Source organism: Protopterus annectens, chromosome 5.part0, assembly GCF_019279795.1.
Source record: "Protopterus annectens isolate FY-2018-M chromosome 5.part0, PAN1.0, whole genome shotgun sequence".
Classification (NCBI taxonomy): Eukaryota; Metazoa; Chordata; order Ceratodontiformes; family Protopteridae; genus Protopterus; species Protopterus annectens.
The window spans coordinates 881107911-881135718 of NC_056735.1; the positions used below are offsets into that span (position 1 = coordinate 881107911).

Sequence of the window (27808 nt, forward strand, 5' to 3'; positions counted from 1 at the left end):
TAATTTAAGATTTATAAATTTAGCCAGAGGTTCAGTTTTTTTAACCTCTTGCATTGACAACTGGATGCGGCGGGGGATTTAAAATATTTTATGGATATTTGGGATCCCAAAATTGTTGGAATCTGAGGGTTTTCTACCTATAAAAAGTCTAATTCTGTTTTTGAAATGTCTTCTTGCAGAACTAGTTCATTCACATACAAGTCAATGTTTCTGTATACAATGTTCAATTCATTAATAGAGGAAATTTCATACATAGCATCATTCATTAGTAGATTGAACATTCTATTGTAATAGACCAGTTGTCCATTAAAACAACCCCCCACCCTTATCTGCTTACATCACTTGGCCTTTTCTTTTCTCAAACTTCTCAATAATTGTTCTTCCTCTTTGGTTAAATCTATAGGATCATAGGAAGTTACTAGGTTAATGGACCTAGGGCCCTTACAAGCCTAGTCAAGTTTTACGCTTGTTTCCATGATCAGCACCTATTGCCCCTGTAAAAGACAGACACAAGTGGAACCCCCTGAGTGAATTTACGGTTACCCATCCAATCATCCAGATTGCACTTGAAGAGGGCTAAAGAGGTTCCCTGCTTGTTATGAATTGTGAGTTTGTTCCACAGGTGTGGTAACCTCTGGGAGGCAAACCTGTCCCTCAAGCAGGTTCTATTAATGTCACATACCAGATTACGTTCTTTAGAGTAAGTAACCCGTGAGCCACTGGACTTATGGATATGCAGCATTTCCAATAAAGCAAATTCAAAGATTGGCTTATACTCAAGGCAGATATCACCTCTGAGTAGTCTGTATAAAATGGAGTAAATTGACATTGATTTTAGCCAATCCACATAGGACAGATGCTGACTAACTTGAATTCTCCTTGTGAGGAACTTTTGTGGTCTCTACAATTGCTGCAGGTGCCTGGAAAGGTACATACCAAAAGAGGCATTGTACTCAAGTATTGGCCTGGTGAGGGAAGAGTACAGGGAGGATATAACTTTTTTTTCTGGAGGCAATGCTCTCACGTATGAGATGAGCAATACAGAATGCCCTTCTTATCACTGTGGAGACATGGTGATGAAAGGTAAGGTTGCTGACAATTTGTGTGCCTAGGTCTCTCACCACTGAGTGCGCGCTTAGGGTGTTGATGTGGTAGTTAGCAGGAACATCGCTCTTACTGAAAGGGATGATAATACAATTTTTTGCAGAAAGTTTAAGGCCATAACTTTGGCACCAATCATTTGTTTGCATAAAACCCTCTTGTAGAATGTTAATATTGTTTGGGGATTTTATGACCTCTTCCAGTTTGCAGTCATCAGCAAACTTTGTCAGCCACAGACCTTTAGTTTTTGCTTGTACTTCAGAGAAATGGATTCTGAACAGTAGAGGTGCCAGGACTGATTCCTGTGGAACCCCACTGGTTATGGGTCTGCTGTTGGAGGTGGATTCCCCTATTCTGACTGTATGGGTTCTGTTGGTGAGCCAGTTAGCAACCCACCTAACTATATAAGGGTTGATACCTAGCTGGGTGAGTCTGTTAATAATGCCTAAGTGGGGAATAAGTGTCAAAAGCCTTGGCCAAGTCCAGGTAGGCTGTATGAATAGTCTTCCCCTCTGCCAGGGGCCCATACCTCTCAACTGCACAAATTTTCACAGAATGTCCAGATTTTTGGCTCATATTTTTGGTCTGTTCCTCATAAAATCTGTGTTTTTCTGACAAATTACTGGGATGTTCTGAGGACTGAAGTCACTATATAATGACATGGATTTGAGTTTCAGACTTCAAATCCTTCAGAAAATGAATGTTAAAACAAATCCTGTTACTCTAGCAACTTTCTAAGCTTAATAAGAGTAATATTTAAAATATGTCCTTATTTTTGGACCTTTGTTCCCCCCATTTTGTCAGTCTTTGTCCAAATGTCTTTTACTGAGAGGTTGTGAGGTATGACCAGGGCTGTAGTGACTGTCTCAAAGAAGTCCACCGTGTTTAACAGGCATGATCTCCCTTTGACAAATCCAAACTGAGTAGGGCCAAGTGTTTGGAGATTATCTGTATCTTTGTTGAAATGGTCCATGATGATTCGCACCATGGCCTTGCAGATAAGGCTAGTCATGCTAATAGGTCTATAGTTCCCAGGGTCAGTGGAAGCACCACCCTTGTGCAAGGCGATAAGGGTGGCCATTTTCCATTCAGCTGGGATGAAGCCAGTGTTTATAATATATTTGAAAAGAGCACCCAATGGTGTTGCTAATTCTAGTTGGAGCCCATGTAGGACGCAGCCTGGGATGTTATCAGGTCACATAGATGCTGTGTTTTTGGCCTTAGAGAGGGCATTTATGACCTGCTCTCTAGAGATACAAGTTGGGGGACAGGTGGAAGGAATCTCATGGAGTATGTGTGGTGGAGACAGAGGAGTGACGTTTTCACAGAACCTGTTGGCTAACAGGTTTGCTATGTCCACAGGCTTAGTGTATATGGTATCATTAACTACCAGTTCGGCACAAATCTGGGTTTTACCTTTTGTCTTTAGTTGAAGACACTAATTTGGATTCCTAGTTTGCTTTGTCAGTAATTGTCATATTTTTCCTTCTTAAAACATTTCTGATCCCCAGTTCACATGCGTATTCAAAACTTTGTAATGCTTTGTGAAGTTAGGGGATGAATAAACTCTTTCTAAACAAGGCCTGGTAACATAGTGGTCCATCAGTGTCCTTAAGAAAATGCAATGAAATTCATCTTTCTAACAAATAATTTAAGCTCTAGCAATGTTTCTGTTACATCACTTTTACATGTAGGTATAAACGTTAACCCTTTCATGAATAACTGAAAAAATGTTTCATGAATTTCTAAATGACTAAAATTGTAAAAGTTAAAGTCATTACTAGTTAAAGCAGTACCTTGATGCTGCATATCAGGGCTAGGTGAAGACTTGTTCTAGAAAAAACTAACTTCAGATCCTTTTAGACCCAGCAATCATACACGAGTACCTCCCAGGAGGGTGCACATTAGCAATTCCTGCCTAAATCCTGAATATTCATATTGATTTCTTCAATGGCCACATGAATATTCATTGGATATTCGGCACTTAGCTCGAGAGGGCACTACAATTACATAATTTTTTTTGTTTTTTACATTTTTCAGGGGGACTGCACCCCCCCTGCACCCCCAAATGTCCCACACCCCCTTGCAAATTAAATATACCAATTGCAAGATCGCACTACATTGAGGAAAAGGATAAACTGCATGCATGATGTCACCATCAAATCTGTGCAAACATCATTTGAATACGATATCAGGGTTATTTGGGATCTCAGTCATGCAAGTGACACCCATGCCATGCTCACATCTGTGCAAACCACCTGGGGAGGTATGCATACACAGGATCACTTTAGACCCAATAGTCCATCATTCTCTGCTTGTAATTCGAATTCTTCTTCTTCATTCTCCTGTTCTCTCTGTCCCCTGTATATCCTTCTCTCACTGCCTCCACATAAGTTGAATTTCTTGTTGGCCTGCTGTTTGCTTGTCAGTCATATATCCTCACCGACCCCTGTGGTCCATCCTTTAAAGGGACAATCTCAGTGGTTTGATGAGAATCATCATACAATGAATCACCTTCAAACCTCTTTCTGACCCCAGGATACGCTTCTCCTCTTTCATATTCCAGCAAATCATGGTGAAACTTCCTCTGCTTATGATCAAAATTCTCATTGTTTTTCTTGTCAGTCACTTGAAACAATGCAGCATAAGTGGTCCCATCAAACAATAAGTCATTTTGAATGGAGGAGTCCAACTCTTTGATCTACTCAGTTAATTTCTGCATTTCAGTTTCATTGTGTTTAATCAAAACCACCAGTAGTTCAAGTCCTTGTTGGTCAAATAATATAACCAGCTCTTTATATAGATCAGAATTCTCACTAATTCCATTTGGAAATTTAGAACATTGTAAAGCTTTATGTATAATTCTATGGTTAATTCACTCCCTAAAGTAAAGTATCTCGTTTGTTGCAGAATTTGTTTAACTTCCATTCAAATTCATTCAGCTGCTCTCTTAATGAACCTCTTCTCTGATAACCATGACTTTCAGAAAAGCATACCGCTCCTCTGAACTGCTTCTCCATGTTAATAGTGTCTATAAAATTATCATTACCCTTTCAGTTTGTTGTCTGCACATTCTGTTCCATGATACTGAGTGTTCTGTTAGGTCTATTTTGTTAAGTTACAATCACCTGAGTGGCCTGGATACCCTGCTGGATGAGTAATGTTAAATTACCAATAAGTGTGATTGTGATTTTCCACCTCCTGGGAAAAATCTGTGGACCTCAAACTGCAATCTTATTTATATTGCTAGTTATATAATTAAGCATATGTTTACATATTTCAGTAAATATCAGAATAAACATGCACTCAGAGAGGAATTTCTTGTTGGAAGTTAAAGCTTATTTCTCTTTAACAAAAGTTTTCTTACAATATGTGTCTAAGTTGTACAGTTTCCAAGATATAAGAAGTTGTTTGTGAAAGATTTGCAAAAAATATAATTTTGAGTTTGCATTATAATGTATTATAATATTTATGGAAAGACTATGAACACACTGACTATTATCACAGTAAAGAATACATTTTACTGAAATTTACACTTGATTATCTTGTTCTGTTTAACTTGATTTTTGAAAAAAGCTCTGGAATGTAAAAATGTGTTTAGGCTGTTAGAGGTGTGACATTCTACACCACATATGTGTTAAAGCCAGGGAGAAAGTTGGTGTTCTTATTTATTCATTTCCATATGATTCAGAGATAAGCCCACAGGGCTGCAAACACACATATGCATGCAGTCACTAGAACACAGCGATATTACACTTGATTTTATTTTAGATACTGTCAGGAAGGCAACTTTATAATAAAATTAAATATTAGCATTTTGTTGCAGGGCAAATTGCGTGCACACACACACACACACACACACACACACACACACACACACACACACACACACACACACACACACACACAATGCAGTTAACAATTTGATGTTATTATAAGTTATTAATAATGCATAATACTTAATTTTAAGTAACAAATTCCAACATTTTCAAGTAGTTATTTAGGTCTAGTCTCTTTGAAAGTGTTCCCAGGCATTAAGATAACATTTCTAGAACAGTGATCTGATAGCCTCATCAGGTGAATCCACCTCTGACAGAGTTCTGCATCTTGGGTTTTGTTGTTTCAGCAATGTGGTCTTCTGTCTTCGGCAACAAGACTGATCATTCATGCATCTTAGGGTGTGGAACTGGTCATTCCCCCTACAGGATACAGCATTGGTTATTCATTTTTTCCTTGGGGTACAGCATTGGTCATGCATCATTAATGAAGAGCAACTTTGGTAATTTATTTTTCTTATGGGTAGGATACTGATTATCTTTCTTTACAGGGATACAATCATTCATTTTTTGAGCATGCAGCACAGGTCATCCTTATTTATAGGAATACAGCATTGCTCATTCATTTGTCTAGGAGCACAGCCTTGTTTATCTTTCCATCTTTCCATCTTCGGGTACTGCTGTGATTATCTTCCACTGAAAGTATAGTATTGGTTATCCATCCTTAATGGATAACAACCATGGCCATTCATTTTTCCTATGGATAGAGTACTGGTTATCTATCTTTACAGGGATACAATCATTAATTTTTCTAACATGCATCACAGGTCATCCTTATTTATAGGGGTTCAGCATTGCTCATTCATTTGTCTAGGAGCACAGCCTTGTTTATCTTTACATCTTGGGAACTGCTATGATTATCATCCACTGAGAGTATAGCATTGGTTATCCATCCTTCATCCTTCTTGGGGTATGCACTTTGTCATCTTGCTTTCCATCAAAGTACATTCATCTTACAGTTGGTGCCAGACCTTCCAACAGTTAAGCAGTTGACAGCCTGCATCCCTGTATGTTCTGCAAGCTGTGCCCATAATGAATGACAAACTGCCTCCTTGGATACAGCCTGCAGCCTCAAAACTGAGTAGGTACGCAACTGTTGTGTACATTGAAAAATGACAGACCCTGTCCCTGGGCACTTCTTCTACCCTCAAAATTAATGGAGACACAGCTCTATATACTGAGTGTAATTTAAAATGATAGCCTCATCTTAGATACAATCTGTACCCTCAGCATTTTGGAGCAAAACTCTGCATGTTGTGTTGTAGAATGTGTGGCATCATACTGTGCTCTATTTATAAGGATATCATCTGCATAATCAGCATTTGTGGTTGCAAAGCTCTGCAATCTGCTCCTTATTTAAATTAAAATTTCCTTTCAGGACACAACCTGTACTGTAAGCAAGTATGGGGTCACAGTTATGAGTACTATACAACGTTAAAAATGAATTCCATCTTCCTTGGGTGGAACCTTCACCCTTAGCATATGTGAGAGCACCACTCTGCATGCTGTGCCCCATTTAAAGTGAAATCCCCCACCCTGGACACAATCCTGTAGACTCAGTATGTGTGGTGGCACACCTCTATATGCTGTGCTCCAGTTAAAATATCCTAGGTCACAACCTGCACCCTTAGCATGTGGTGGTACACAGCTTGCATTGCTTTCTATGTAGTTTAATACCCATCTGTGGGATCTCTCAGATTCCTACAGGCCCATTCCTGATTTTGAGGATTTACAATTATCTCAGTGCTGTATTCCATACCTTGTCACACTTCTGTCCCCTTGAACACCATATCAGTAGGTGCTCAGTACACAACTGCAGTGAACAGTGAAATGAATATTCAGTAAACAATTGCAGTGAATAATGCTACTAGCTGCTCAGTTTGCCTTCCATTTTCCAACAGAGCACAGTCAATACTTCCTACGATATGCAATTCTCTTTTTAAATCACTTATCTGTCTGTAATGCAACTGAGATGTCCTCCATACCCCTCCTGTGGCACAGGCAGAGACTATTTCTGCATCTGACTCACTGTCAGCAAAGTAATAATGTTAACAAAGTAATGGTATATAAAGTAGAATTAGCTGAGAAAGTTAGTTACAGAGTGCTATTCACAAGTTACATTTCCTAGCAACAGGTAAAATGTGTACTGCCAAAACACAGGGGAGGGAAAATAAACATACAAAATAGAATTGGTTGCCTGTTTTCAGAGCTGATCATATTTAAAAGTCATATAATGTCACTTTATGACAAATGGGAACTCATGACTTGATGAAAAAATCTTCTTTTACTGAGCATACTTGTTCAGACAATTTTATTCTTCATTGGTATTCATATCACCTGTGAACAGTTATTTGTAAGTAAACCTGTTGCCTGGAATGCTATCAGCATGCTTAGTCTATTTAAAATATTTATGCACTCACTTGGGGCCTGCTATTCTACTTTCAAGTCTGCTTGGTATGTTGACAGGAAGAGATAAGATCTTCAACATGGATAATGTAAAAGGCCTGAGAGAAATAGCGATGAGAAAGTGACCTTGATCTCTAAGAGGCTAGCCAAAAAGGAAGTAAATTTCCTGCACATAAATTTACTGCAGAAACATACTCTCTTTAATTTATAACATCCACAACCAAGATTAATAGTCATTAAACACATTAAAACATGCAGAATTAAACCAGAATTTAACTAACCTATGCTTTTTTCGCTTAATGTTGAAGATCAGACCTGGCAGATAGAATATTCAAACTTTGGTATAAACGATCTGACAAAAATACATTGTTTAAAGCATGTCAATCAATTGCAAAAAAAATCACTCCATAAAGTGGATTACATGACAAATTCAAAGCAAACAAGCTTTCAGGAAATTCTCAGATGCAACAGACAATAAATGTTAAGTGTAATGACTGAAAATTACCAGCCTTGCAAAACTGCATTTATAAACTGCAGTGGTGGTACTGGTATAGAAGTTGTTTTCACACATTTTACACTGCTTTGTCTGCATCACCAAGAAAGACAGAGCAAAATCTGACTCTTGTTTAAAAACACTTCAGCAAACAATGATAAACTCATCTTCAAAAGACAGAAATTTAATTTTTAAGAGGAATATGTTGATCAATCCCTTCAAAGTTTTCCTCTTCGTCTTAGTTCCATCCCTACTACTAATTATTCAAACCAAAGGGTAAAAAAGTCACAGAGACAAACCATTTGGTAAAAGACATATCCAGCTAATGAAGAATTTTCACTGCTAATACCTTAAACCTGATTCGAAGATGCAAACATGGCATGGACATGCGGTTCAAAATACTAAGAAGCTTGTAATACTTTTCCCTTTCTCTACAAGTCAGTTTATTGGTGGTAAGCTACAGCTGTTAAGCAAAGTTCTTCTCTGTTTTTGTGAATAACTGTGCTGTATGTAGTCATACATACACCACTTAACAAACTGGAACCCTGTTGAAATCTGCTGAACCAGTATTCCGTTCGCACAACTACATATTCAAGTCTGCATAAATTGGTCATTGTTTATGAATGTTTATACTACAATTTACTCTAAGATATTATTGTTTAAAATCACAGCTCCTAGCACATCACTGCACCTTACACCCATTCCCCTGCTGCACTACTTCTAATTTCACACTGACTCTCTCTGCCCCCTCGTTGCACTCTCTCTACACTGCCGTTTCATCTGTTACATATGTGTCCTCTCCTTACTTTCATTACCTGCTTTCCATGAGATATTGCCTGCCTTCAACCACCTATACTAATTTCAGCTTTTCATTAAAAGAAATCTAGCTCTGTTTCTTCTCTGCTTTCCTAATTGTTTTCTCTTGAAACTTAGCCTACTGCTACCGTCTGGTTCGGCCCACTTCGCTCACCCTGCTTCTCTACCCTACCTCCATTCCCAACCACCCCCACATCATGCTACCTCCTGGTTCAGAGATGGACAGCATACATTTATAATCCTATGTGTTTGCATGCTGTATGATATATGTCATATAGTAGGTGTACAGTTCAGTGCACTTGGCCTTCCATGTATATTACAAGCAGGTGCAAGGTCAGGAACATTAGGTCCTTTGTACTGCATATTTTACAGCATTTGTTCAGTTTTAGGCCTAGTACTGCACCACATCTTTACAGTTTTGTGTCCTTGTTCCTGCATTCTTTATATTGTACAGCATATTATTCTCAGGTCAGATTCCTGCATGCTATATGACAACATGTGTGTTGTATGACAGTAGTAGTACATTTATAGATCCAGGGTCCTGCATTCTGTGTACTACATGGCAGTTATAGAGGGCTCCCTGTTGAAATGTCAGCACTTGAACTGCTGAGTGCCAAAAAGCCAAAAACAAAAAAGACCAAAACCCTGCAGAACAGCAAATCTCAAAAATCACTCTTTTCCTTAAAACTTCTTTTTGCAGGAAATGGTGGAGGGTGGATGGGGTGCGAGGCAAGCCCCCCTGCACTCCCCCAAACTTATATTTACCAACTCTAAGATTGGCATACCTCAGAGAAAAGGGAATATTTTGAGAAATGGTTTCTTGGACTTGATATATGTAAGTCCATTATTTCAGTCATTCAATCTCCTTATTTGCATTTCAAATGATTACCATTATACAGGTCTAGGCGTAGGTTCCTGCATACTGTATATTATACAGCTGTTATCATTTCAATGCCTTTGTCCTCCTTGCTGTATATTATGCAGAAGATGCAAAGTTTGGAACATTAGGTACCTCTACTGACCTGAGAATCAATTTGTAATCTGTTGAATGACGCAGGTGTTAATATTTAAACAAGTAATGCTATCAAGAATGCTTTCTTGGGAATTGCATTGTATGCCTTAGTATGGTCAAGGTAAGTGGTGTGGACTGAATGCCCTTCATCAATGGACTCATTACACTCTCAAAAAAAATCTACCAAATTAAGCTGACAAGACCTACTCATCACAAAACAGAACTGCTGAGAGTCAAGAATACTAAGTAAGTTACCAACGTTACTGTTTGTAAATTTGACTACGATGCACTCAGTTAGTTTACAGGGAATGCCATTTGCAATACCTCCTTTATACAGAGGTACCACAGCACTGGTTTTCATAACTCAGGTAGCACTGTGGAGAAGCTTAGATTTAAAAAAGGAAACTAAAAATGGATTCAGTAGTAACATGATTTGCACTAACAGGGCAGTCTAGGATATTTTCAAGGAACGTGGAGCTACTATTTTAGCTGTTTTTTTGTGTTAACAGCTTTCAGGACATGGTTTATAGTAATAATGGGAGTAGCAACATTTAGAGATTCAAAAAGAAGAAACATGAGGGTGAGTAGGAGTGAGTGATATGAACTACATTTGTCAACCTGCACAGGAAAGACGGAGAGAGCTATAAGGAAGCGTATAGATGAACACAATTATGATGTTATGCACAGGAAGGACAGAAATGCACTATTTAGACATTCCAGGGAATGTGATGAATGTAAATTCACTTTTTTTTATTTTGGAACAAGTGAAACAAGACCCATGGGGGGGGGGTCTGTGGGAAGCCAGACTAGAGTATAAAGAATTATACTGGCAACTAAGTCTTGATGCAGCAAGACCCCCTGGGTTAAATGACAACATTAGCATTAATAGTGTTCTAAAGATATGATCAGCTAAATTATAAGTTTTTATATGAATTGTAAAATAGTGTTAACATGATTGCACATTAAAAAGACTTGCATTTTAAGTTATGTTCATTTTTAATCGTATTTGTAACTGTATTTTAACAAATTTAAGCTGAATTCAATGAATGAATCAATTAGGGGAATGTGTTTTGATTGGTTCGTTTGATTATAAAAGGGCTAAGTTGCATAGGAATTTTGTTCTGATGAAGTTTAATAAATTTTCAGATGAAAGCGCTTAACTGTATTGTTAAATATCAATAAATGCGTTTTGTATTCCAAGCTGGTACATTTTTTCACTTGTGGAACGTTAATTCTGTTTTTGGTTAACCTGTACATTAGTTATGGCTTTGGTATCAGAACAGGTGGTACCATTAAATTCCAACTAAAAGCAATGTTGGTTATTACCTCTAATACTATTGATACAGTAGAAAGAAGCCCTGTGGTTAATCCTTGAAGAATTAGCTGCCTTTCACTCATATTCACTCCCACTTTTCCTAATGATTTCTTCAAGAACTCTGGAGTTCTGCTTATAAACCTTCTACAGATTGGGAGTGGAAGTCTCTTATATGACTCATACAGTTTTATTCTTCTCTTAAAAAGTTTGTTTATATGGGAATTCCATCCTTGAATATCTCACCATACTTATACCTGGTAGGTAGACAGTTACCAATACAGACTTAGGTGGTTGCAAAAAAAAACTTGTTAAATGTAGTGGCTTCAGAGATCAGATCAGAAGAGGGAAATATGTCTTTGAATTTCTTTAGGCCTTCAGACAGGGATATGAGGTTAGCTTTAGAGGAGCCTTTGAATGTAGTTGACTTTATGGGCTGGATGATACAAATTTTAAGTAAAAAGATAATTTGGTAAACAGATTTGATCGAAGAAGCTAACACATTTTTCAAAGAGAGTATCACAGTAGCTGATGTGCAGGTAGTAATGTGCATAAGGACAAGGCCAAGTATATTATTTATTATTATTGATCCAATGGAAATGGTAATAATTAATCTAAGAAATTATGGACATATTTTATTGTTTGTTTTATACAACTCACAGTTGATTGACAGATAATGGTAGACATCTAAAATTATGGTACTGTAATTAATAGACATGGAACCCAACCTAGCTAAGAACCTAATATGGTTCCAAGTTGAAATGACAGGATAGTAACTGACACTTTTAAATGTGACCAAAATGTCAAGAAGTTCTAAATCAGAATTAGGGAGTATTAAGCAAGATTTAGTTGGTGCAGAAGGTTAAGCTATGAGCCGCAGTTCATTTGGTACAGGGCTTTGATTTCCTCACTTGCCTAGTGAGTGACCTTGAGCAAGTCAGTTAACCAGATATTGTTCCTAGGTCACTATTATTACTATTATTATTGTTATTATTTAGTATGAGAACAGATAAAAAATGTATTCCCCCACTGTCTGAATGAGTGATAGGGCAGTACTCTGATTCTGGGGGAATGCTATTTGGACAAGGGAGTTTCTCTAACTATCCATATATGAATGCAATTACTTATTAGAAAAGCCTCTAAATCAGGCAGTTTATTATTCAGATTATTCACAGTGAGCACAGCCACCATAATACAGACCAGACCAGACAGAATACAATTTGCGACAAATAAAAGAAAAAACTGTGCCAAATACCACTAAAAAAGAACCAAGGCCAAGAAAGTACAGGAGAAGATTTAATAAAACACACAGACACTCTAGTGCCTCAGCGTCTAGTGCCTTCCAGGAGTATTACACTACAATTTGCAGTTTGGAATGTCTAATAGATGAACTTTGCATATAAAAGGCATATAAAAGGCACCACAGGAGAGGGAAAAATAGCCAATATGTAAAAACTTTGAGGAAAGAAATGAGGGACCATTTGCTTCCATATTCTCTGTTTTAGGCAGCTCAACTGTTTGTGCACGATAGCTAGTTTCACAGTTTTCTTCCATATTCTGTAAGTAAAACCTTCCTACTGCCTTTATCACTGATTTCTGTTCTTTGGATTGCTGTTAGTACCCATATTTTGAATAGTCTCTGTGTTATCATCTCACTTTCTTTGCCAGTACTTACAAGCTGACTGCTGCCCATTCAATTGGGCTACTGCAATCACTAATACAGTAAACATCTGGTCATGAAAAACTAAATGTGCTAAAGCTATTACCCATTGTTGCTTTTTGCCTCCTTTTTTTTATATTTGCCCTATGACCTACTGTAATGCTGGTCTTTTATACAGATTCAGAGATCTTGTTCACAGAGAGATTATTTGAAGGAGAAAGTGAGTCACAGACAGGATGTATTATTACAACCCTCCAGTTGTGAGGGTTGCAGGATGTATATTTAAATGACTTAATAAATCAAAGTGAACCAGACAATGATAAATCCATGTCATGGGAGATATTATGCACAGAATACAGGAAGAAGAGGTTGAAGAAATTAGAAGAGAGAAGAAGTCATATGCACAGACTGTGAAAGAAGGAGAAAAGAAAGAAGAGAAGAAAGCAGATTTGGGGAGGAAGACATTTTTAGTAAGAATAAGTAGTAAGAAAGAAAAAGAACTTGAGAGGTATGACATTTGGCATAATATGGTTTCACCTTTGGGCATATCACCTAAAGAGGTAAGAGCATTTATACATATTAATAAAGACACATTTTGTGATGTTCTTTTTGAATCAGGTCAGTTTGTGGAGAAATTCTTAGATCAATATGAAGTAAAAAAACTACAATCCATGGAACTCATATGTTTTACAAGCATTTAACAGACAAAAAAGATAATTTATATGCAATTCCGAACTGAAGTTTAAAAAGAAGTATTAAAAGACTACTTAAAGACTGTGTGTAAAGATGTTATAGACATTACAAATATTTATGATAACAGAGGTTTACGGACTGGGAGTTGGGACTGTGGTATTATGTTGAAAATGGAAAACAAAAAAATAATAAGTATTCCAAGTATGAAAATGTAGAAGAAAAAAGAGGTAGTGTGAAATGTTGGGGGCAACTGAAGACGTGTTTCTTTTGTGACAAGAATGATCATTTAGTTAGCAATTGTGACAGAAAGAAATGCTTTACTTGTGGTAAAGTGGGGCATGAAGCTAAAAAAATGTGAAATGAAATGTGTAAAATTTGAGCAAATAGGGCATTTATGGATGGATTGTAAGACAAATGCCGAAGATAACAAGGAAAGGTGCGGAAAGTATGAGAAAGAATAAGAAAGAGCAGAAGAACAGCATATAGAAGTAGATCAAGAAAAGGAGCAGGAAGAACAAAAATGGAGAGGATGAAATAATAAAACATAAAAGGAGAGAAAAAGAAGGGAAGGGAGAAATGGTAGAATCAAGTGAAGAAGAAGATATGAATTGGAGAATGATTAAGGGAAAGAAGAATTCTATAGGGAAAGGGGCAAAAGACAGAAAATGGAAGTTTAAGTGTGTAGGTATGAGAGAAAATAAAAAAGGTAAATGACAGAAGAAAAATTAAATACAATAAAAGGAAGAAGCTGAGAATGTTAGCTGTAAATGAGAATAATATAAAGAACATCAAAAGAAGGCTAGGTGCATTGGAATAGTGTTTAACATTTGACATAGATCTTATTATATTGGAAGATACAAAAAATTTAACAGAAGGGGAGAGATTACAAGCAGAAAAGAATTATAGGGAGGTGAAATTATTTGGAATATGGGAAAAGAAACATGCTCAAGTATAGGGATATTATGTCAAAAATCAATAGCAATTTTGGATTACACTTTGGTAATGTTGGGCAGAGTAACAGTGATAGATGTTGTCATACTGCCAGCCCAGCTATCTGTAATTTTGTAAATAATTCTATGTCATTTGTGAATACTGATATGATTTATACAAAACTGTATTTTATGTACTGTACTAAAATGTAACCACAGCATGCCCTGCTGGCTTAGAATAGAAATTTATATAAACTATTGTAATTGTGTAACTGTATATGTTTTAACAGTACAAACTGGGACATAAAAGGTTACCTTGCAAAACTTCAAGAAAATAAATTGAAATGAAATTGTTTTACAATTGTGCTATAAAAGTTTATCTCACAGTTTCAGTGTAGCAGACACAATGTCTAGAGCTAGTATTTTGTATTGTCTTGGAAGAGAAGTAATTACTAGGTCTGAGATGCAGAAGTGTTTTATTGTTTTATGACTTTCAGGATCTGTAATCATCTGAGAGATATGTATTTTTCGCAACAAGATGTCAAATGCTACAATGGGGGTTTATCATGGGAACTAAAGTGAGGTGCAATAAGTGATGTCATCCAAGCTAACCCAGCAGTAATATTTGATATTAATTTAAGAAATCTTTCTGAGAGAGACTGTGCATTTTGTATTTTGTCTTTGACCTAACAAGAACATCCACTCGTCATCACATCGGCACTTGCCTTGCTGTAAATACATTTTTAGGGCATAATAACTCTTTTAGATATAGTTAGGAATATAGTAAAGATTAGTTTAGATTTTTTCTGTATTTATTGGAAACTGTCCTGCAATGTTGTTTTAAATATTTCCAGTGATTTTGAACGCTGAAGTCACTGTGAATACATATATAGTATTGTCTTCTTCTTTTATGATTTATTATTAAATATATTTAAACGGGCGGCCACGGTGGTGCAGTGGTTAGCATTGCCACCTCACAGCAAGAGGTTCTCCGGTTCGATCCTCGGCTGGGGTGCCTTCTGTGCGGAGTCTGCATGTCCTCCCTGTGGTCGCGTGGGTTTCCTCCGGGTGCTCCGGTTTCCTCCCACATCCCAAAGACATGCTGCAGGTGGACTGAACACTCTAAATTGGCCCTAGGTGTGCGTGTGAGTGTGCCTTCTGTGGAAGGTTGGGCGCCGGGCTGGCAACTCGACACCGTAAAACTCCACTGCCATTCAATGTGCGGACAGGTGATCCGCTGTGGCGACCCCTAACTGGGATAAAGCCGAAAGAAGAAGAAGAAGAAGATTAAATATATTTAAACCTATTTTTGTGGCTGATATTTGTAAGACATATTTAAGCTCTGAGAGTACTTGCATATTTATTTGGTGATACTGTAAAGGCCACTCCTAAATAGCCTTGCTCTTGATCAGACTACAATTTGGATTAATAATAATATTACATAGAAGGATTGGACACCCTTTGGTAAGGGCCGTAAAAGTAGCTGATAAGAGTGGTTGGTGCCAGTGGAAACTACCTTATAGTCTGGGCAGAAGGGGGCATAGCTAGTAAACCTGTGCAAGCCTTTCCCAGGAGTGTGTGTGTGTCTCTGTGTATGTGTTTGTGTGTGTGTGTGTGTGTGTGTGTGTGTGTGTGTGTGTGTGTGTGTGTGTGTGTGTGTGTGTGTCAGCTACTGGGAATGGACATGAAGCAGTGGTTGGACAGAGAGGGTGTTGGAGATTTTGGCCTGGCCACTCAGCTGAGATCTCAACTCTATAGCTGTGCCAGTGGGGAGTCTTACTGGGGATCTGGAGAAAGAGGGAGAATCCAGCCCCAGACTGACTGCAGTCTCTGTGTGCTCTTAAGGGAAATTGCACTTTACACTGTGTGTACTTGTCATCCTCCCAGTGTATACATCCCCTAGATGTTGCCAGTGGTGAGGATTGAGGCTCCTTGATTACTGGGCCACTGCAGGGGCATCACAGATGTGTGGTGGAAAAAGCATGTGTATAAAATTTTTGCAGTTCATGCATATGTAACAAAAAAGAAAGAGATGTTAAGTTTAAAAATATTCTAGATTATATTAGTGTGAACATGGAGATATTAGTGGGATATTTTAATTGTGACCTAAGAAGAGAAAAGAGGGAGCTGATGTTAAGATAATAGCAGAGATATTACAAAGTGGAAATTATATATATGTGATAATAAACAGGGGATCTAGAAAAGGAATACAATAAAAACAGAGATACATTATTTTACAATCTTGGAAAGTGTAAAAATGCTATAGGAAGGGAGGAATAAAAGCAACAGGATTTAAAGATCATTTAGCAATTTGGATAGGGATTCAAGAAAATGAGGGGTATATAAAGCTAGGCAAAGGTATTAAATGATTAAATGAAAAAGATTTAGATGGGGAAGGAATAGAAAGGGTTAAACAATTATGGAAATATCGTGTAGGTATGAAATAGTTTTACAAAGACTGGATGCATTGGTGGATAAGTTTTAAAGAAAAATATAAGGGATATTTCTTGGAATGGCAAGGTTTAAAAAGAAAAGAGAACAAAATAGAAGGAAGTCAGGAAGTATTTAAAGAAGTAGTAAGAAACAAGAGATAATTTTATGAAAGACAGAGGAAGACATATGAAATGAATTAAGAGAATTAAAAAAATGTTGTTTAAACAAAGGTATTTTTACAAGGGAAAAAAGAAGGGGTTGCACCATATTTAAATAAGATAGTAAAATAGAACAGAAAAATAACAGAAATAAGAAAGGAGAATATGTCAAGACAAATTAAGAAATAATGTATGCAATCAAAGAACAGATAGAAAAGACATTTAAAAAGAATAAAATAGAAGGAAAAGAAAGGGGAATGTTAAAAAACTAACTAAACAGGATAATAAAGGGTTAGAAAAAATAAATGTGGAAGGAATGAATAATGTGTTAAAGGAAGTAAATGGGAAATAAGCCACATAACTGGATGGGATCACATATTATATTTATAAAGATATGACAGACTGGCAGAATTGTATTTATAAAGATATGACAGATTGGCAGAATAAGTATTTTGTTGAAATATTAAATGAATGGCTAGAGATAAGTGTGGGAGAAAAAGAAATTTGTGGTGTAGCTAGGAAATATATATGGAAGAAAGGAGAAAAGGAAGATATAAGAAATTAGAGACTGACATGCCTCTCAACTGTACAGATTTTCACAGACTGTCCAGATTTTTGCCTCATATTTTTGGCCTGTTTTCATAAAATTGTGGTTTTCTGGCAAATTAGTGGCAAATCATTAAAGACTGGATTTAGAAAATAATGGCAGACGTTTGAGTTTCAGTCTTCATAGCCTTCAGAAAATGTATGCTAATGCACAACCTGTTATTCTATCAACTTTCTAAGTTTGTAAGAGCAATATTTAAAAAAAATTCCCTATTTTTGGGTCTTTGTTCCACTTTTATTTATGGCTTTGTCCAGATTTCTTGCCTTAAGAGATTGAGAGGTATGGAGACTGATAGTGTTAAATAATGCAGACTAAAAGATATTTATGAAAATAATAGAGAGAAAAAATTAGAAAACAAAGTAAATAAAATACTTGATGAAACAATATTTGGAAAAAAAGGAAAGGAAGACTAGAACTGCTGATGATAATGTAAGAAACTGTAGATGATATAATAGAAAAAAGAAGTCTGAAGTTAAAGTTATGGCAAGTGATTTGAGTAAAGCATTTGATAAGATACAACATGAAACTTTATGGGATATACTGAAAGATTATAAGTGGAAAAATAATAAAAATATTTGTTTCAGCCTATGAAAGTAATAAAGTGAAAATAGTGGTGAATGGTTGGTTAAGTCAGGAAATAGATGTAAGAAGTGGTATAAGGTAGGGATGCACAGTGAGTAGTATTTTAGTTGCATTAATTATGAATACATTTCTTAACAAAATGACTATAGCTTTAAGAACGGCTGGATATAGGACTAGAGAAGGAATTCAACTACTGGTAATGTTCACCTGTGTAGATAATATAGTTTTAATGACAAAAAAAAAGATGGAAGAGGGTATTAAGCAATTTAATCAATATTTAAGAGATAGTCATATGTGTTTAAGTAAGGATAAATGTAAAGGCATAGGAACAATAGATACAGTAGGAAGTATTCTGTTTACCAGAGAGGTAATCGATATGTTAGGTATAAAATGTGGTATTGACTTGCATAAACTGCAACAATGGGGTAATATAATACAATACAAAAAGAAAGGAATATATGTTTGTTTTGGAGGACATATAAGTTGATGTATGCTTAGTCAATCCTGTCTTATTATGAAAAAATGCATATTTAGTGAGTCTGTTTGCAGTGCCTGAAAAGTATGAAAAAGAATTTATGTCAATTGTGCTCTCATTTATATGGGGATCCAGATTAAATCCAGTGAAGAGGGGTGTTATATGTCAAGGAAAATGGTCTATATTACAAAGTCAAAGCTACTAAACTTCGAATACGATATGGTCGACACCATATCATCAAAGTTCAGTAACATCGAATAGGTAATAAAAATATAAAAAAATGAAAGAAACAAAAACTAATTGCTGTAAGCAGGGGGCTAGCCCCCCTGCACCCCCCACGTGGGGAGCTGTTTCACCCCACCCCCTGATACTTAAATATACCAACTTACAGCACTTACTTCTTCATTTTATTTTTTTTAATATTTTTATTACCTATTCAATGATACTGAACTTCAATGATATGGTGTCGACCATATCGTATTCGAAGTTCAGTAACTTCAAGTTTGTAATATAGACCCAAGGAAAAGGAAGGAGGATAAGGTTTAGTTAATCCTGTTGTCCATGCAGCATCACTGAATTTATATAAAGTGTTAACATGGTTAGAAGAAGGTAATAAATCTTTGATAAGTGTAATAATGAACTTAAAATATATGGGAAAGAGTGAGTACATTGAAAAGATGGAAAGGATATTTGAATGAGGAAATAAAAGAGTATCAAGACAAAATGTTGTTATACAAAATAAATATAAATAATATAGAAAAGAACAGGAAAGAATGGTACTTAAATATAGTATAATCTATAAGTATTATTGTATATATCCATGGAAATAACTAGAAACTGAAAAAAGAAAAGCCATAAAGGTGAGATTAGAGTGCTGTGAAAATATTATGACTGTAGATAGTTTTTGTGGAGAGGATAGAGGAATGGTGAGTATGCAGGGAGTAGAGGTGGCAAAGGTGGATGAGTTTAAATAATTGGGATCAACAGTTCAGAGTAATGGTGAGTGTGGAAGAGAGGTGAAGAAGAGAGTACAGGCAGGATGGAGTGGGCGGAGAAGAGTGTCAGAAGTGATTTGTGACAGACGAGTACCAGTAAGAGTGAAAGGGAATGTCTACAAGAGGGTAATGAGACCAGCTATGTTATATGGATTGGAGACAGTGGCATTAACAAAAAGGCAGGAGTCAGACCATGACATGGCAGAGTTGAAGATGTTAAGATTTGCACTGGGTGTGACGCGGATGGACAGGATTAGGAATAAGTATATTAGAGGGTCAGCCCAGGTTGGTAGGTTTGGAGATAAAGCCAGACAGGCAAGATTACATTGGTTTGGACATGTGCTGAGGAGAGATGCAGAGTATATTGGGAAAATGATGCTAAGGATGAAGCTGCCAGGTAACAGGAAAAGAGGAAGGCCTAAGATAAGGTTTATGGATGTGGTGAGAGACAACATGCAGGTGGTTGGTGTGACAGAGTAAGATGCAGAGGACAGGAAGAAATGGAAACAGTTGATCTGCTGTGGCGACCCCTAATGGGAGTAGCCAAAAGAAGAAGAAGAAGAGAGTTTTTGTGGAGATTGACAATAAGGAAGTTACCAGTGGAAAGTAATATGCCATATAAAACAATAAAAGAAACAGTATGTAACTATTGTGGTGAAGTCGAAACTACAGAACATTTTTTTAAGATTTAAAAGGGTAAATGAATTGTCAAAAAAGTATATGAAAATAAGATTGTGGAATGTAGTAAAGGAATAAAAAATATAAATATGAATATGTTAGAATATGGGTATTATGGTAATAAAGGACAAATGAAAATAGATAAAAAATGTTTTATATAATATGGACTATATGGAACAAAAGATTAAATGAGATACAGTTTAATGGAAAATGGATATTGTCAGAAATATTGAAGAAAATACAATTTTGGCTGTAGCAAAAAAAGGATGGGGGAGATAAAGAATGCAAAAAAAAGACTAGGGGGTCAAGGTGTCACTTCACAGTGACAATCACCTTGAGCCAAGGTTTACACCACCAGGTAGGCATTAAAAATGTATATAATTGTAAATATTGTAAATATGAAATTATGTTTAATAAAAAAAAAACCCTACTCCTTTGATCTTCTATATGGTGCCAGAGGGTTCCTTCAGCAGCAAGGAAGAGGCCAAGACTAGGGGGTCAAGGTGTCACTTCACAGTGACAATCACCTTGAGCCAAGGTTTACACCACCGGGTAGGCATTAAAAATGTATATAATTGTAAATATTGTAAATATGAAATGATGTTTAATAAAAAAACCCTACTCCTTGGATCTTCTATATGGTGCCAGAGGGTTCCTTCAGCAGCAAGGAAGAGGCCAAAGGGAAGTATCAGCATGGAGGAGGAGTAAAATGCTATGGCGAGTTTGGAGGTGGAACATGAGAATTTGGAGAAACACTTGTTTGATTGGTTCATTCTAGGCTAATTGCCCTTGTGAGCCATTTTAAGCCTAGCCAATTATCCCTTGTGAAACTCAAACCCTGCACCTTGTGTTTGTAAGGCAAACACCTTAACCATTAGGCCACTCTCCCAACATTGATATAGAGTTTAATGCATATACAAACTGGTAAGTGATTTATAATTGCAGAGGACTTTGTGATTTAAGGGGAAGACGTAAAACGAAAGGGAACTATGTAAAAAATACAGGAAGTGATAAAATCTGGTAATAGCTTTGTGGGACAAAAGTCAATGAACTTGTAAAGAGGGCACTTGGATTTGAAATTGATTATATCTGAAGGCTTAGGGATAGCAGATGTTTGTTCAGACCATTTACTAATATGGATGGAGGTAATGGAAGAAAGGAAGTTTATTAAAATAGGAAAAGAAAAAAGAGAGAAATTATGGGATGAAATGGGAGAGTGGGAAGTACTGCAGTTATGGAAGGATCTTATAACCATGAAGGACTTTTATAAAAATGGTTTAAATGGTAGACTGAATTTAATAAAAAAAGTATAAAAAGTGTTTGAAGTACATGATGATGTATGAAAGGAAGAGAAAGTGAAGAATGGGAAAATGTACAGAAATTTATTAGAGAATTTCGAGAATAATACAAGAGAGTAAAAAGAAATACAGAAAAGAAATCAAGAATAAAATAAAACATTACTGTTTAGGCAGAAATATTATTTACAGTTGTTTATTTTACTTATTTAAACTTGTATATAGTATTAAAGTGGGTAAAGGGAGAGAATGAGAATTTAATAATGAGAATGTTTAAATATAAGTACAAAAATTCTGGGAGATGATGAGAATAAGAAAAAGAGATAAAAAGAATATGTAAATAAAACAATTATAAATTATCAAAAACAAAATAACATGGAAAATAAAAACTGATGATATAGAGAAAGAAATAAGTATGTAGTATAATGTAAGGAAACATTATTATTATGTAAACCCATGGGAAAATTCATCAGAAGAAGAGGTTAAAGCCATTAAGGTAAGGAAAAAGTGGTACCAAGACAGTAGAGTATCAAGATTTATTATGCAGACTGATAATAAATAAGCTACCGATAAAGGGGAATATACAACATAAAAAGAAAGTTGAAAGAATGTGTTCATTTTGTGGGAAGGAAGAGACAACAAAGCATGTTTTTTTGAAATTTAAAAGAATGGTGAATCTCTGGAAAAAATTGCATGAAGAAAACGCTTTTGAGAATAATAATTACATGATTATGTATGGATATTATAAAAATTCAAATGATTGCATTTTGGCAGATCTATTGTGAAAATTGCCATCAACTCAGGCAGAGGGGCCCAAAGTTTAACATCTCATCCAAGGGCTGACACAGTAAGGAGTGCAGCACCCCCTTGTGCTGCAGTGGCAATTCATCTACTTGGTGTGGGAATAGAACCCATAGCCTTCTGCACGAAAGGGTGGTGTGCTACCTGTTACACCACTAACACTGATATCACAGCAAATGCCATCATAAACAAAACCAGATATGGTTAAAAACTAAAACACATTTTTTTCACAACTTACTTGTTATAAAGAACAATATCTGGTCTCCATACAAAACTGCTCGGTATCCGAATAGAGTCAAGCCCATCATACTTGTCCTTGTCCCATTTGAGATATGCATCATACCAAGACTGCCGGATCCACAAGTAGGCTGTGAGGATTTGATTCCTTTCATCCTGGAAATAAAATCAATTTTATATCAACACACCATACCACACTGGCAGTACATATAGCACAAGTTCTGCTCTTCCTTTCAGTTTGGTTTTCAGATTTCCTTCCTAAACCAGATAAATGTGTGTTTATGTTCTTAGTAAGGTTAGCATTTTTTACTAAACATGCATGTTTCTATATACTTTCTACTAACCTATTGTGATTATGAGGACAGTTCACATTACTATATAGATTTTACTTTTTTAGAACATACTGCAACACTGAAGTATCAGACTCGAAGCTGTTCATCTAAATAATATCCAGTGCATTGAAGTTACTGCATCTTTATTCTAAACCACATAACTTATTTTTTGTTATTTTTCTGAATGTTTAAAATGTATTTATTTAGTCTGTGTTACTGTGTTAGGGACAACTATCCAAAGCTGTATCTTTTCAAAGTTTTTTTTTGTTGGGGGGGTCTAGTGCAGAAGCTTAATTGTCAGTGGCCAGGCACCTTTCCTCATGCTCCAAGACCCAACCCTGCTACTACTCCATGGTTTTGGAGCTGTTGGCAGAGAGGGAAGGGGTAGTGAAGAACAGTATAATTCCAGTACTATCTGATCAATGAGACCAGCCAGCATAACAGGAAGGAGAATGTAAAGCAAGTAAAAGAGTGAATAATTGCAGCATCAGATTCTCCTTATGCCAGGCATTTTCACGGGTCCTACTCCTCCTCAGCTTGCAAACATTGCATCATTAGGCAAAGTGGCCAATGGGGCAAAGATTCTGAGGACTTGCATACCTTTGGCCCTAAGAGAGTCATGACTTCTCGGCCATCCCATATACTAAACCTGGCAATAGTTCCAAATTCTTACCTTCACCAGGGCTACATCAATTCCCTGCAATAGCACAGACTGTCTCCTAGGATAAGCATGCCCATTCCCCCTGAAGCTCTGTCAAACACCTGAGTCACTAAGTTAATTCATGTAACCTGGACTTTGTCCCACTATGCCTCTAGACTGACTTGGATCTTTTCAGAGGTTTCCCAGGGCCTTTAGCATGGTTAAAAAGCTTGCACAGACTCATCAGAGGTTTCCCAGGGCCTTTAGCATGGTTAAAAACCTTGCACAGACTCATCAGAGGTTTCCCAGGGCCTTTAGCATGGTTAAAAAGCTTGCACAGACTCATCAGAGGTTTCCCAGGGCCTTTAGCGTGGTTAAAAAGCTTGCACAGACTCATCAGAGGTTTCCCAGGGCCTTTAGCGTGGTTAAAAAGCTTGCACAGACTCATCAGAGGTTTCCCAGGGCCTTTAGCGTGGTTAAAAAGCTTGCACAGACTCATCAGAGGTTTCCCAGGGCCTTTAGCGTGGTTAAAAAGCTTGCACAGACTCATCAGAGGTTTCCCAGGGCCTTTAGCATGGTTACAAAGCTTGCACAGACTCATCAGAGGTTTCCCAGGGCCTTTAGCATGGTTAAAAAGCTTGCACAGACTCATCAGAGGTTTCCCAGGGCCTTTAGCATGGTTAAAAAGCTTGCACAGACTCATCAGAGGTTTCCCAGGGCCTTTAGCGTGGTTAAAAAGCTTGCACAGACTCATCAGAGGTTTCCCAGGGCCTTTAGCGTGGTTAAAAAGCTTGCACAGACTCATCAGAGGTTTCCCAGGGCCTTTAGCATGGTTAAAAAGCTTGCACAGACTCATCAGAGGTTTCCCAGGGCCTTTAGCGTGGTTAAAAAGCTTGCACAGACTCATCAGAGGTTTCCCAGGGCCTTTAGCATGGTTACAAAGCTTGCACAGACTCATCAGAGGTTTCCCAGGGCCTTTAGCATGGTTAAAAAGCTTGCACAGACTCATCAGAGGTTTCCCAGGGCCTTTAGCATGGTTACAAAGCTTGCACAGACTCATACAGATGGCAAGTGAAGAAAATGGTACTTATACCCAAGTATACAAGATAAAGCTTGTTTGTAGAAAATAATACATGAACACACTTTCAGAAGAATAGCGGTCAATGAAGTCCTACCCAGTTTTGACAGTCAACCAGTGCACAAGGGTCCTTTTATTCTACTTTCATCAACTTCCCATCCCAATCTTTTCTCCATCCATTGCAGGCCACATTGATTTTTTCCCCCAACAGGTCATTTCATAGCTATATCACTGTCTCTGTAAAAAATACTGCATTATTTCTGATTTAAATATTTCGTCTTCTCCTTACCAGTCATACTCATATCCTGCCTTTTTCTATTTCTATCTTATGAGTCAACATACGTCATAAACAGAGTCTCTTCTTAGCTTCAAAAAAAGATTTAGTTTATCCTTGTGTTCAGTCCCTATTCCATTGATCAGATTAGTAGCTTTTCTTTGCCCGGTCTCCACCAGCTTGATGCCTATTTCCCTGTAAGATCTCCAGGTATACTCATTTACCATTACTACTGATCTAAGCAGTGGATGAATGATATATCCTTTATCAGTGTACTCCCCATAGCTAAGAATGCAGCACCCTACAGACTTTCAACAAACACTGGTCACTGTGTTACATGATTGAACTTAGAGGTGATATTAACTCTCAAGTCTTATTCCTTACCAGTTTCCTCTAGAACCTCTCTCCCAATCTATACTTAATTCTCATATTCATCACTTGATGTGCAAACTTACTAATTTATTACATTAAATCTTGAAATATGCCCACTGTGCCATCTCTACCAAATCTCCTAGGCATGCCATAAATTTTGAGACATAACCACATTGCAATTTCTCTGTGCTGTATTACAAGTTTTTATTATTTCACTTTTGCTTCTGCATCCGCTGACCATCAGGTCACCATTATGGCTGTTATCACTTATTTGTTTTACTTTTATCAGAAGATGACATTGCAGAAGCAAGGCAGCCATCCAGGCAGCAATCACAGGAGCTTATTACATTAGCTCTAAGATTGTTCCACTCACACAAGTCAATGGATTCTCTGTGGTTGGGTATACAAGAGGCCTTGTATTGGACTAGCACGTCCTCCTACAAGTGATGCAGGCCCACTGTTGCCTTACCCATACCTCTCAACCTCTTAGAGCAAAATGTCTGGACAAAGCCTAAAATGATGGGGGGACAAATAGGGACAGATTTTAAATATTGCTCTTACAAACTTAGAAAGTTGATAGAATAATAGGTTTTGCATTAGCATGAATTTTCTGAAGAATGTGGAGTCTTAAACTCAAATGTTTGTCATTATTTAATGACTTCAGTCCTCAGCTATGTGCCAGAAAAGTACAGATTTTAGGAGGAACACACCAAAAATATGAGGCAAAAATTTGGACAGTCTCTGAAAATCTGTACCGTTGAGAGGTATGGCCTTACCCCCTCATGAGGCAAATGCCTCTACTGGCTAGCTGGTCTCCACCAAGAAGATCATTCAAATCACATGCTAATGAGCATGTGCCCTTCCTACGGGATGAGAGCAGACACAACCCCTTCATTCTCTGCCACCACAGGGAGCTACTGTAGTCCTGGGATCACTAAATTTTCTCAGGTCATCATGGTCATATTCAGTGCTCTATTTCTCTGTGCTGTAGAGCTTAATGTCAGATGTTATTATTAGCTTTGCCTCTCATCATTCTTTTAGATAATATCCTGCTGACCTTCCTATCATTAAACAAGGTTTGTCATCATCCAGGTCAAGAAAAACTGTGCTGCCTGACCAAATTACGTATTAGCTATAATTTTAAGATAGGTAAGGATTTGCATGAGGAATGACAATGTTATCTCTATCTTCAAAAGGGAGACTGGACATTTTGTGGAAATTATCAGTGCAATGCAAATGCACTGCCTTATTCTCCACTTCAGGTAAACATTTACTTATATTGTCTGAAGGTGTTTCCTTCTAATCACTAAAGAAATCATGTGACAATGTGGGATGCCAGTCAGATCTTTATTGTCAGTCAGATTCAAGGAAAAAAAATGCAGGCGCTGCCAGGGTCTGTACATGGTCTCCACTAATAGTCAAAGTACTTCATGAAGTCTTGTGGCTGTTACAGTGGTTGCATGTGTCTATGCTACGTAATTATTCAAGTTCCTGAAGCATCTGCATGACCATATGACTACCAACATTTTCCAACATGGATCACATAAATACTAATACAATGTATGGACTAAGGTCAACAAAAACATGATACTACATTAGACTTGTTCTCCATCCAATAATCATTCTAATCCCCATAAAAGTACAAAATCCCATTGGATGTGACACAGAATATAGAATGAATGACAACTTTCCAGTTTTTTGTACAACTATTTTCAAAAGTATACCTTCTCAGGCATCTATCAATGTTCTTCATTATGGCAATGAATGTGCCATTCTTTCATATAGCAAGAGTGACCTCCAATCTACACCATATAAATTCCAGAATTTTGCAGAAATTGTAGGCTCCAACTCTACCTCAGGTATACCAAAGTATGCCAAAAGCCTGCTTAACACCTTGCAAAAGTCCCTCTATAGTCCATAACCATGAAACAGACCTACAGATAGTCAAAATCTTCAATTCTCTCAGTAGCCATCCCTTGCTAACACTGAAGACAGACAGTGAGATCCGTTATGCAGGTACTTCCATTGGGAAATTTCTGTGGTATATCCCGACTGGCCATGACTTGAAAAAAAAGACACCAAAATACAGGTATGTAGTATAATTACTGTCTCTACTCTTCTTTATGGATGGAAAACCTGACTGATATTCTGACTTCATCTAAAAAGTATGGAGAGGTGTTGGAGAAATGCCTCCAGAAAATTGTCTGCACTAGGTAGCAAGACTGCTGCACTAATGTTAAAGTTCTTTATGGATTCATGTTGGTTTGCTGAAGGCAATCATTCTGAGTATTGTTGATGTGAATCAAACTCACTGAAAGTCACTTTTAGCAACAAAAAAAAAAGAAAGAAAAAAAATTGCAGGAGAGGAGAAAAACTCACCCCTCCCAAGCTTGTATTTGCCATACTCCTACAACAGTGAGGAAAAGTACAGTTACTATGATTTCTGAACATGGATTTCTGTGATTCACAAAAATATTTCCAATAACTGTGATCTGAGAATCAACCCACTCTTTTCAACAAGGCTAGGGTTATCACCACCATGAGTGAGGCAATAAACCTTCAATACCAGCTGTTTTGTTCTAGAGGCTGTGCT

General features: G+C 37.0%; 1 protein-coding gene across 1 annotated transcript in view; it reads right to left on the bottom strand.

Annotated features, from left to right (window-relative positions):
- Positions 1–27808, bottom strand: part of LOC122802054 (neuronal acetylcholine receptor subunit alpha-9-like) — a 291951-nt gene that overhangs the window by 59166 nt on the left and 204977 nt on the right. The window contains exon 3 of the mRNA XM_044071773.1: positions 22521–22675. Coding sequence (XP_043927708.1) covers positions 22521–22675 — 155 coding nt within the window. The remainder of the gene's footprint in view (positions 1–22520; positions 22676–27808) is intronic.